At 41.8% G+C, this 12,866-nt stretch overlaps 1 protein-coding gene across 4 annotated transcripts in view; it reads right to left on the reverse strand.

Moving 5' to 3' along the window:
* ASXL2 (ASXL transcriptional regulator 2) overlaps window positions 1–12,866 on the reverse strand; it is a 118,918-nt gene that overhangs the window by 15,074 nt on the left and 90,978 nt on the right. For all 4 annotated transcript variants that reach the window (XR_004781951.2, XM_035568233.2, XM_050710122.1 and 1 more), the window contains 5 exons: window positions 11,815–11,955; window positions 9,462–9,625; window positions 5,876–5,972; window positions 3,949–4,054; window positions 1,815–2,532 (listed from right to left, as the gene is read on the reverse strand). Coding sequence is in view for 3 of the 4 variants with exons in the window: in XM_035568233.2 (XP_035424126.2) it covers window positions 1,815–2,532; window positions 3,949–4,054; window positions 5,876–5,972; window positions 9,462–9,625; window positions 11,815–11,955 (1,226 nt within the window). In the remaining variant the exon portion in view is untranslated. The remainder of the gene's footprint in view (window positions 1–1,814; window positions 2,533–3,948; window positions 4,055–5,875; window positions 5,973–9,461; window positions 9,626–11,814; window positions 11,956–12,866) is intronic.

A 12,866-nucleotide genomic window follows, 5' to 3' on the forward strand; every position in this document is an offset into this window, starting at 1 on the left:
CGCACTGGAAGGTCAATCGCTCACCCTGCATGATATTTGTTTTTCCCCAATTTTGTGTTATTAACAGATTTTATTAATACTCGCCTACCTTTGCGCCATACTTATTAATGAACTTAGTTTGAACAACGAACCACTTTTAAAATTTTGTTTTTGTGTTTGTGTATTTCTTAGTAAGAACAATCTTAATAGGAGATCAGAATTCTTAGAACATGCAGAAACACAGCAGTTCTGCAGATTTCCACTTACAGCTTCTGCCTAAGGCCCCAAATGAGGCCCTGTCCTATAAAAAACAAACTCGTATTCCCGCATATATAACTATAAAAAAAATTTCTGCACTGGCTCATCTGTTTACTGTCTACTATTGAGCATGACATCACTGAAGAAGTGTTAGTGTTATCTGTACGTGTGCAATCTTGTATGCATTTACTGAAAGAGTATCAAATGTGTGAAATGGGAGTGTTTGTTACTTACCAATGGGAATTTCATAGAATCATAGAATAGCTTGGGATGGAAGGGGCCTTAAAGACCACCCAGTTCCAACCCCCTGCCATGGACAGGGATGCCACCCACTAGATCAGGTTGCCCAGGGCCTCGTCCAGCCTGGCCTTGAACACCTCCAGGGACGGGGCATCCACAGCCTCTCTGGGCAACCTGTGCCAGTGCCTCACCACCCTCTGTGTGAAGAATTTCTTCCTAACATCCAATCTAAATCGCCCCTCTTTTAGTTTAAAACCATTCCCCCTTGTCCTATCATTATCTACCCAAGTAAAGAGTCCCTCTCCATCCTTTTTATAAGACCCCTTTAAGTATTGAAAGGCCGTGATGAGGTCCCCCCGGAGCCTTCTCTTCTCCAGGCTGAACATCCCCAGCTCTCTCAGCCTTTCTTCCTAGGAGAGGTGCTCCAGCCCCTTGATCATCTTCGTGGCCATCCTCTGGACCTGCTCTAACAGCCCCACATCCTTCTTGTGCTGGTGGCTCGAGACCTGGACGCAGTACTGCAAGTGGGGCCTCGCAAGGGCAGAGTAGAGGGGGACAATCACATCCCTAAATTTCCTGGAAGTTTAGTAGCAGGTGTGTCATCCTATGACCTAGATCTCAAGTGCAAGAGAACTGCATTGTCCAGGCCAAAGTGTGGGACCTTTCAAGCTTCCTTTCTGTTTTCTGTGTCTTTTCAGTGATTTATTGCCAATTTCCTTTCATTCTCGCTAAGACTCGGCACTAAAGGACTTTTGGAATTGAGATGTTCCCTAAAATAGCCTTTCCCTGCTACCTACGCTGACACTCCACTGCATTCAGATGGTATAAATGATAACCGTATCATTTCTAGATGGTCTTTTTAAGCACAGGCAAATAATTTACTTTTCGGACTTGATAAAATCTATCGAGCTGCTAATAGCATTCTTTCTAGACCTATTATTGTACCAAGGGGTACTCACACGTCTACAAAGTTCTGTGCACTCTTGGGCTACAAGTCCCTTTGTTAGTATAGTCCTGTAATTCCTCTGCAGCTCTCCCCAGCTCCCACCGTGACCTGCAGTGCTCCTTATTATTTTCAGTCTTGGGCTTGCATCCTAGAGCTTCTGGTCCAGCAGACCCTTTAACAGATGCATGTGTACAAGAGGCTTAACTGAACTTGATTAGCCAGCCAGCTGATTCCCTTTAGCAAACAGCCAAGCTTTTGTGGTTTTGGACCAACTATTTCTATCACTGTAATAAGCAGGTAACATAATTCACATACATAACCAGAAGTGAAGCTCCCACCGGAGCTGATTGATACAAAGCCACTCTGTGGATCTGTCTTGGTTTCTCCTTACCTTGAGTGGGGGTACCCGTGGCACCTGGGTCCCAGCTGCAGGAAAGGACTGTGGCTGGGTCCGAAACGACTGGTGGTGCTGGCAGTTCTCCATGATGCGGGGCTTCTTCTCAGGAGTGGTTAGACCTTCTTCACGGCTCTCCGACTTCCTCTTATGGCCTTCAACACTGACCTCCATTTCTTCATTTGCAGGGGACTTCTTTTCTGGTGTTTGTGGAGTAATCACTGGACTTGCTGCATTTGCTACTACTTCACCTGCTTCAGGGCTCTTTGGTTTGCTCAGGGCCAAAACTGAGGTACTCACAGTCTCTTTTACTAGCGCTTCCTTTGATGCAGCATGCTTCCTCTCCTCTTCTGGCTTTTGACTGACAGCAGATTGTGGTTTCTCTTGAGTGGATTCTCCTTGTACTTTCTCTTTTAAAGAGAGAGGACGGTCGCTAGGCTTCGCTGCACAGCCATCTGGGGAAACTGAGGCCTCTGCAGGTTTGGCCGGTTTTGGCTGCGTGTCCTCTCTTCTTTCCTCTCCTCCTTTTTTCATCGTGGGTGCTGCCTGGACTGCTTGTGCTTTAGACTCTAATGGAGGAGTAATCTCCTCTTTGACTGGTGCCAGAGAGGCTGGCATGCATTTTGGCTGTTCAGCTGCTGGATTTTCAACCTCTGTCTCAGCAGGGCTGGTGTTTGCTGTCAGTCTCTTGGACTCTTCAGGACTTAGTCCAGAACTAACAATAAAAACAGAATTTTTGTTTTGTGAAATGTTCTTGCAAAAAGTATACTACCCTTATGAGAACAGAGAGGATTATCTAAGTATGATACCCTGAATACATTTAACACCTAATTTTATGCCATGATCTTTGAAATCCTTCGCTACCGTTAGTACTTCCAAGTGAAACAGAATTTAATAGCAATGTTTAAAACCAATTAAATGAGATATATGGAACATACATTAGATCTAGTCCGCTAACCAGATACTAATTTTCCAAGCTGCAAACCAAAAGGATTTGCCCAACAGTAAACATTTCCTTTACTAGCCACCACAGCCATTTCTCTACCACATGCAAACCCTGCACAGCTTGCATCTGACTTAAGCTCATATGGTGACATTTGCTGGAAGGGAGCTCCTGAAAAGTGTCCCACCATTTCTTCCAGAAGAACGTGGCTAGTGCCAGAACTGCTGAAGTACCTTTAGCTTAGAACCAATATTGCTGCCTTTCCCCATCATCAAAAATCTGGGAGTATTTCCCTGTACTGCTCATCCATCTTTATGTGTGAAATGCCACCAGATCACTTGCATTCTCAACTTGGTTATTTTAAAAATACGTATTCCTTTACTCAGTACTCCATATGTACACGCATACACACCAGGCTCCTACTCACTCATGGAACCCCAAACTATCAACACATGGAATGGTAACAATAGGGCTTACAATAATCTGAATGCTCTAGAGGGTTAAAATGCCATAGACAAATGGAAGAGAAACTAGCTGACAGTCCAAGGAGAAGCATAAAAGCTGATTGTAAAGATGCAGGATGAGAAATTCAGCATCAGATATTTATGTGCATCTTGTAATTTCCAAGTTTCTTAGCACAGTTATTCACACAGAAACCTGAAATCCTTTCCAAAGCCTCAAAAAAGGGAAAATCTTGAAGCAAAAAGAAACAGAATGAAATATTTACAGACCTGGGAGTTTAATCGAATGTATGTCTGATTGAAGATGTGGGGAAAAACACAAGATTCTACATAGCAGGTGACTCACGGTACACTCAAACACCACACACCTGTGGATCCTCCAGAATACTGACACTAGAAGAACCACAGGAAGGAAGTGTCTCAAAGTATCACAGTAAGGAGGGGGAAAGGTTAATATGTAAAGATCTAAAGGACAACCTCACATAAAGAAAACAATGCTACACTAGTTAAAGAATTAGAAATCTTATGATAGAGAACACATCAGTTCTGACCTACATACCTCAAGATATTTTCTCAGTTCTGTGACAGAAGGATGAAGCTAGACCTTGTTCAGGTTTCAGGACTGATGAAGAGCAATGTGTATTGGTGGGCAGCACACTAACAACACAGGAACATGTGTGTCTGGGCAGACAATGAAGGGGATAAAAAAGACAGTTGAAGGTCTTACCTCTGACCATAGTAGCTCTCAAAAAAATGTTCCTTCCACAGCTCAACCTTCTTTTCTTTCTCTATCTCTTGACGTATTCTTAGCTGCATTTCTGGTGTAAACTCACCTGCAAAATGCAATTAAGGGATATCTGCATAAAATGAACTAGGATAACCACAGAAGCCTTCACACTTCCAGATGAGAGTGATATCTCACAGAAGTCCCCTCCACAGCTTGTGACACTAGCCCTGCCTGTGACACCTCAGCATTTCTCCGGAGCTGCAAGGTGTTTGCTGCCTCCTCCTTGCAGTGGGTGGGCAACAGCTTTCTGCCAGACAGTCCCAACTGCTTTCACTGTCAGTGTCAGCTCTGGCTGCCAATAGATGCTTTGTGTGAAACGGTGCTTATTAAATAAATATGAATATATATACAAAAATATGTTGAATGTTTGCGTGCACTACATAACTGCCACTTTCTGAAGGCTCAGAAGAGATTGCCAGGCAGACAGCAAAGCAATATGGCACTTTGAAATGACAGCCATGGGTGGCTGTGGTTAAGTGTGCATGTGAGAACATCAAAAGCTTCTTGCTCAGCATGCAACTGAAAATGGGCAGTCTGTGGTGCACAGCACTTAAGTCTCCTCAATCTCTGGAAAAAAAAGGAGGAATTCTAAAAGAAGACGTGTCAGCGTGGGTGCCAAACGTAAACATGGCAAGTAACCCCCGTTTGTCATCCAGGACACGTGCATATGTTATATTAAACTGTGGGTGACTCCAAACAGCCTTCTTATGAATCATCAGTAACTTGAAGAGTAGCTGAAGAAAGCCTACAGGACTGCTCTGCCCACAGTGCCACCATGCTTTGACGCTTGGGCAGTGACGTGCTGCTCAGTGAGAATGTCAGTGGAGATCTCCAGCCTTTGCCCTGATCGCTGCGAGCTTCATCACCACAGCAGGTTCTACAGCAGTTTTGTTTTTAATCTGGTGAGAAGATCTTTGTGTAAACATTGTTGTACCCTCTGGATGTGTGCTCATGAATGGACGAAAGGTCTTCTTTATAGAAGACATTAAAGGAAAACCACTAAATGATGAGAGCCAAACCAGGGGGGAGTTTCAACAATTATGCAGTACAGACAGCTGAGGTCTACGCCTTGTCTGTTTACTGGCACAGATACATCCAGAATCCACAAAACATAAAGGGCGAATGTATCCTGAAGAGGATACATTTTTTATGGAAAAGCCTCTTAAAAATCAATTGTCTGTGATGAGTAAATGGTATTCCCTTCTTGAAGTGAGTACTGATTGATGCTACCGTCTTTATAAAAACTCAGCTTCATGGCTGAATTCTGTAGAGGAAATGGTCCCTGCCAATGAATGAGCGCACTTCTGATGATCTGATCTGATTAAATCATGGAATTAAGAACCTCTGAGTTCAAGATGCAAATGATCGCTGAAGGTGCAGGTGTCCTACATATTAGTAAAGGGCTGTCTTTACGGTATATAAAATTTATGGCTCAAAGGATTGGCTGTACCAGCTAGATGACTTCACTGATGATGAAGTGCATTACTCCAGGAATGTAATTTACCTTCCCTACTGAGCTTAGCAGTGGGCTATGTTTAGCTACTAAACTTAAGAATAACACATCTTTCCTATCATTTCACCAACATTTTAAAAGCATTTTTCCTTCTTTTGTCATTTCTTCCAAAGACTTGCCCATTTTTCCACATAAGTTCAAAAGATAATTCCCTCCTGCAGCCCCTCCTATGAGTTGTAGTTTACAAAGACGTAGGCTTGCATTTGCTCGCATGAGCTATACTGACTACAGTCTTTTGCCTTTGTAAGTTACTCCAGTGCTTCAATTTCACCATGAAATATCTTCCATACATTCCCCCAAATATTTGTTAGCCGAAAGCCTTCTAGCATTTCACTTTTTTGTCAGAAGTTTTACCTTCTGACAACCTCTCCTTCCAGCCTTGGGCAGCTGACGTGAAGAACTCGTTGTTCAATGCAGAGCCACTCAGCTTCATCAAACCATCTGCCCCAACCTGGAATACATAACAAAGCAAATAGCATTAATTAACTGAAAAGGCAAATGTCATGTTATGTTGTCTGAAAACAGAGCAAGAGTTGCAACACTGCCACAAATCTTGCTAAAATTGGTCTTCAACTCATTTGGAAGAAAATAAGCAGGCTTTTTAAGGCTGTGCCAAGTTTGGGATCCAGGAGATTCTGATAAATTTTCCTCTTCCTTGCTTCAGCCCAGTTGTCTCCAACCTGGCTGCTGCACAAACATACATGAGCAGCACATGATACAGGTGGCAAGGAGAATTGCAAGGAAACAGAACGGCATGGAAAGCTGAAAAGCTTCTGCAGATCCACTTTGCCCTGCAAAATCAATGCAGGATATTGCCTGAACTACCATCCAGAGCACCAGCTCTGCTGTCTTCTGGGAAAAGTAAGGACATAAAAAGTATCATCTTAAAGTAACTCTGAAATGTATATAATCACTTCCCTAAATGCTTCAGGAAAAAAAAAAAGAGATGAAGCTCAAAACCAATTCAGTCTTCAAAATATGGTTAACCAAATAGGACAGTCAAGCTATAGCGTAGGACATAAATGAGAATGAAATAAATAATAAATGAATATAAATAAATATTAAATGAAATAAGGCTAAGACTGGAACATAGCATGGTGGGACATTATCATCACACAAATAAACGTGGAACTTTCTCTGTTAGAAACACAAAAATATACTTATCAGTCAGGAAGTCACAAAAACCTGCTGTGGGCAAAACAGATGTGATTCCATTTCTTGTATAAGTAATAAATCAGAGCAAACAAGCAAAATCTTACTGTCCAAATTTGGGATATATCTGATTACAATGGAAGATCTGTGGAAGAACTTTCAATGGTGCAGGATTTGGTAAAGAGAAACACTGCTTTTACTGAGGCCTCATTTGTGAGCAGATAGTTAAAATGCAGGACAGGACGTAACAGGAGGTTTCATAGTTAAGATTGAGTTAGACACTTAAGTTAGGAGCAGCTGCACAGCCAGCCACTATCGAGATGTACAAAAACAGAAGCTTATTTTCTAATCCAAACCTTCATTGATCAGCTACAGGGGACAGAATTCACCAGACTATCCTCTACAGCAGACACCGTGCAGCCTGTACCGTATTTTGGAGCAAAGGCAACTGTTGCAGGGCTGACTGGGTTGGGTCTCAGAAAGTACCCCCTTTCTGTTTTACAGAGGCACCAACTGGAGTAACTCAGAGGGAGTTACTACCATGCAGAACACAACAGTTATGCGACCTTTTGCATTTCACCTCTTCTGTTTACTACAGCAAAGTCTGACATTTTTTTGGAACATATCACGATTTGATGTGGTGGGTTGCTCTAAGAGATTTACTACAGTGAAATGTAGAATTTGTCCTCTCAGGAGCCAAGCATATTATTTAAATAGTCAAAAGTTGTTCTCAGTCAAATTCTAATTGAATTTAAGGATAATTAAACTTAAAAGTCAGGACAGAAATGTCTTGCCATCTGCTGTGAGCTTCTTGCCAGTAAACTCCAGCTGCAAACTCCACCACATTGTATTTTGACACATACCTAATTATCACAAAGGCAACGGGACTTAGAAAACAATTTCTTCAAGTATTTATTGGACTAACAAGTCCCCAGTGAATGCTCATTGAAGATAGGTATTTGTGAGACAGCAAAAAATGTTACAACTCTTCCTAACTCCAACTGAACTGTATCTGTTCAGGAGAGCATCCTCTGCAAAGCAGATCACACGGTAGCTGCGTGACCCAGATGCATTATTAACACTCTGTGAACCCCCAAAGAGCAGCACAGCCACAACAATGGATATGACTTCACTAAACACGTATGTCTGTGCTCTTAGTGTCTACTTCTGGGTCGGCATCCCTTCACAGTTCATAGTGATCATGCCATCTGTGTATGTAGGTCAGGACTGAGCTCTCACCCCGAAGCAGACACCTGTATGTTGCTACGTGCTGCTGGCTGTACCAACTGCATCTCCACTGGCTGTAAAAGGAGCCTGGAGTAACGAGCTGAGATGTCGACTCCCGGGGCATGACTAAGGTGTGTAAACGCAGGCAGCTGGTACTAGTTTGAACACTGCACAGTAAAACATCTTCAAGGGACTTACAGATCTGATACGGGACATACAGAAGACATCCCTCTGGAGTGGCATCTTGAAGCCAGCCTTGGTATCTAAAGGACATTCCTTTGGAATGGCTCTAGGCACATATGTTAATGCACCTGAATTAACAACCCTACAACTGCAGTGGAAGCACAGTGCAGAAGCCCATTTTGCTCTAAAGATCCCAGTTGAGGCAGGAATGATGATGATAAATATAACATATGATTAAGGTAAAAGGAAGGAAGTATTTTTGGTTTAGCTATAACTTCTCTGGTATTCCACATGAACGGATTTAACTTCACTTCCTGAACTCACTATTTTTTCCTCCTTTTACATTCAAGTGCAACATTTGTTCTTTTCTCCCCTCTTGGTGTCATCCCTGTCTTCCACAAGCTGCTGAAGAAAACTGCTGTGATGTCGAGACTGGTTCAGCCAGATTTTATTTATCCCTTTGGATGAAATTCATCAGATCCATCTGAGATGAAAATAACTTCTCAGTAGGTTCTCTCATCGGTTCTTTCAATACTGAAGGATGAGTTCTTACCCCCTTGTCACTAATGGTAATTGTTCCAGTTAACATAAATTGTTTAGAGAAGAGTTGAGTGAAAACTTTCATTGTTTCTTCTGTGCCACTTCCAGAAAATATTCACCCATTCCTCCCCACTGAGTACTTTTCTACTTTTTCAAATCCCTCTATTCCTGCACAAAGAGGTTTCAAGCAGACAATCCACAAAATATAAAGGGCCTCCAAATCTGACTCACTTTGCATGCTTGGTACCTTTACTCTAGTGTGTTTCAGATCAGGACACAAGCTCTTTGGAGTCTACTCTGCAATCTGGACAATATTAAAATGTAATAGAGAACTCACTCAGTTTTCACTCTACCAAATCCAGAATTTGACAGCAGTAACACAACATAATGGGAAACAGAAGAGGACGGAACTAAATTCCTCCATCTGTTTAGGCATCCTGTGGGAAGGCACCTGTACAGAGGGCTGCAGGGTTAATCCTGTGTTGATGAGTCTGGGGGAGGACGGGAGAGGAAGATGCTGAAACCGTTGCTCCAGGCCCTCATCAAGTCCAATGTAACAGAAACATTTTTAGCTGGGAATATGCAATTGACTGAATGGAATTAAGCCACTGGTTTATCAAATTTGAATTATTTTATCTGGTAGAAACAAATACCCAAACAAATCACTGAAGAATTTTCCAGTATTTTGCACTGTACACAGAGAAAGAAAGTCTATCCCATTAGATGTTGACATAGATGTGGACATAGATGTTGATGTCTTGTCTGAATTACTTCTGGAGATGCTGCCAACTGACCCCTAAGAGCCTACTTTCTCTTCACACCAGAAAACATAACTTACCTGCCTGTCTACCTCTGGCAGCAGCAGCAGCAGGCGCTGCTGGCATTCCGTAGGCAGAACAGAGAACGTATGCTTGTTGATCAGTGCCCGCAGGTTTGTGTTCACGAGGATGGAGTCAGGAGTTTCCACATCGATTTCAGCACACTTTGTTCTCTTCAGCTGCCCTGCAAAGAATGAAAAAGACACGAGTAACATCTTACCTAAGTGAGGATTAAATGCTCCTTCAGAGTTCACTCCAAAGTGGCATTTCAAACCTTAACTTGAAATAATATGTGGTTTACCTTTGTAAAAGGTTATATATATAGCTAAAAACAAAATGTGGGAGGTCCTTTCTGGCACGGAAAATTTCCATACCTAATACATCATACCCTGTGTCAGTTAATCAAGCTTTTCTAGGAATCCTGGGTATCTATCTGGAGACTATCAAGGATTCTTTTTCGGGGGGGGGGGGGGGGTTCTAGAATTGCTTTTAGCCACATCAATTTTCTATTTTAAGCCTCTAGTTAAGGTCAGTTTGTTCTTCTGCATTTCTTCTTGGACTTTACTACCTTATTCTCAGCAAAAGCATTTCAGAAAAAATCATCAGCTCATTCTGCTCGTGTTGAAAGCACAACACTAGACAAAGCAGTAAAAATGCAATAATTCTCCTCTTTCCTTTTCTGTGTTTGAAAGCCAGGAAATCAGCCTTAACCCTTACAATACTGCCAGCTTCATGTACATACTGCAAATTCAGAAGCTATCACTGAAGAAAGCATGTGTACCATGTACACAATTTCCTTTGGATTCATCTACTGTCTATTACTGGCAAAATACCACATGCTTTGAGACTTAGATAAAAAGTGCCTTAATAGAAAAATGGCTGATGTTAAGACAGACCCTGTGCCACCTGAGTTCAGGGATCACAGCACTTATTTTAAGGTAACGGTACCTAACAAAATACATTCCATGAGGACTTGTTCCATTTAGGGAAGACTGCTCCCTCAGAAGTTGTTCAGGAAATGGCTCTGCAGGTTTGTAACTTATCTAGACTTGCAGAATTTCCTATTCACAGTGAGAGCTGAAGCTAGACTGTAGAGCAGGCATCTCAAGCTAGCTGCACTGTTCCCATCTGACTGAGTTCACTGATACAAGTGCCCTAAGTGGCACCTGAGCACTCCTTTGCCTTACATTTTTCTCCCAATACTTCATTGGTATGAATTTTAGAACCTGGAAACTGTTTTACCTCAATGAGTCACAATCCTTTTATTATTTTTTATGGCCAAGATAAGAATTGCAAAAGCAACCTTATCTCACATGGCACTGTAAATGTGTCTGAGCCTTGAGGCAGTGGAGAGAGAGAAGGAATTCAGAACTGAGGAGACAAAAAATTTGACAAATCAGCCAAATGTGATACTAATAAGTGTAATAGAAACAACAGAACTAGAAGCAAGGCCACATCCTCCTCATTGATAAAATTACTAAAAAATGATCAGTAGCTCTTCATTAAATTATGGCTATCTGTTGTCAAAGAATGAGTTGCTCAAAACAGCAAATCAGAGGATGGGGGACTAGAGAAACCCCAGAGGACTCATGGGTGAGTGAAACTTTTGAACTGATGGGATTTGGGGACGGTATGCCATGAGAAGTTGTGGGCTGAGAACATACTGTCTTCCTTTTCCTGTGACCTCTAGAGGCAGGTCAAGGTGCCATTTAAATAACAGTATCCTATTTTATTCCACCAAATGTATATAGGTGTCTAAAATGCAAGCATTGGCACATCAGCTAGCTGTGTGGAGGACAAACGAAACATGCCCTCAAAGTGGCTTTTTTTAGCAGTGATAAAGGAAATTAGCATAGATGGAGACCTCAAGCATGGCCTTATGTTCACTGAGGTTAATTTCATCATTGGTATATGCAAAAGAAACCACAGAAGGTCATGAAAGCTGAGAAGGATCTAACTCAAATGAACTGAAAGGAAGCCGAATAACATTGGGGTCTGAGGTATAAAGACCTGGGAAGGATTTATTTTTTTTTAATTATTTTTTTTTATTTTTTAATGTTGCCAAAGTATCTTAAGCACATGAAAAAGTCTGCTAAATAATGCAAATCCTTCTTTGCTTCTCAAACTGTAAGCTGCAAATTTAAAGGCAGAAACCCCTGATGATAAGAAGTAAGCAAAGGCTTATTTGTATATGGCAAGTTTGAATTATTTATCCTAGTTCATACAGAAGGCATTAGGAGCACCTTCCAGGATTGTCAAGAAATCACTTTAGCAATGGAATTAAATGCACATTTTAGTCAGTTTTGCTATTTAGGCTTTTGTTCTGTCATCAGAATAACTATATCTCTGTAAGCAGAAAAATAAATATCTTACGTGCATGGAGCCTGTCAGATCTCTGGAATGGCTTCTTCCCCAGCCCTGGCAAGGAGTTATCGAGCTTAACAGAGGGAGAGGAACTGGAGGTGGAGTTCTGAGGGCTGCTTGACTGTCCATCTGACTGCTTTCCTTCCCAAGCTGCACAGGAAATTGAAACATTTAAACACAGGGATGTACAAAGAAATATTACGAGACATCTGTTTGGACTGAAATAAAGATTCTTTAACATGTGTACCCTAATCCCAGCAGCTCTGGGACAAGCACTTCTGTGATACTTACATGCCTTTATTCTTGTAGCACTCACTTACTTCCCAACAGGCTGAAAGCAGAAAAGCCTTTTGTAGCTATCAGACTGTCACAAAATAAAGAGACACCCATTTCAGCTATGGTTTCAGTCTACTTCCCGTTTGGTCCCATCTTATTTCCCATCCGTATCCAATCCTGTGATGATCTTGTTAAAATGTCCTTTCAGAAGCAGCTTTAGTTCCTACTAGACTTCGGTGTCACAAAAAACTTATTCGTACCTTATGTGAACTTTCTAAATTTTTACCCATTTTTCTAAATTGTATTATTTTAGACCAACCTCAGTAACTCCTCCTCCTCTTTCGAACAGAGATATTTTCATGTCCTCATCCCAAGTCACCGCTTAGCTGAACTAGTGATTTTACCACTACGGTTTTTCCTTACAAAGCAGTGCCACCCACATCCTTTTTTCTGTAGCAGTGTTTTTTACTGCTGGTGGGAAGAGTTTCTTCCCTAGATTCTCCCTGCCTTCCTTTCTCTCCTCTTTTTAAGTGAGATGAGTTAAGAAAACAAGGAGGTCTTCTCTGCTCTCTTCAGGTGTACATGCAATAGCAGGTATCCACTCACGCATGGAACGGCGTCGAATCCTGTGTCCTTACAAGGCCTCTCTCTACCATCTTTGAAAAGAAATGGAGAGTGGGGCAGATTCCCCACAACTAAGGCAAATGTTGCACCCACCTTCAAAAGGGCAAAAAGACGATCTGAGAAAATACAGGATAGTCACATTCATCCCTGGGAAAAGAACA

Source organism: Cygnus atratus, chromosome 3, assembly GCF_013377495.2.
Source record: "Cygnus atratus isolate AKBS03 ecotype Queensland, Australia chromosome 3, CAtr_DNAZoo_HiC_assembly, whole genome shotgun sequence".
Classification (NCBI taxonomy): Eukaryota; Metazoa; Chordata; class Aves; order Anseriformes; family Anatidae; genus Cygnus; species Cygnus atratus.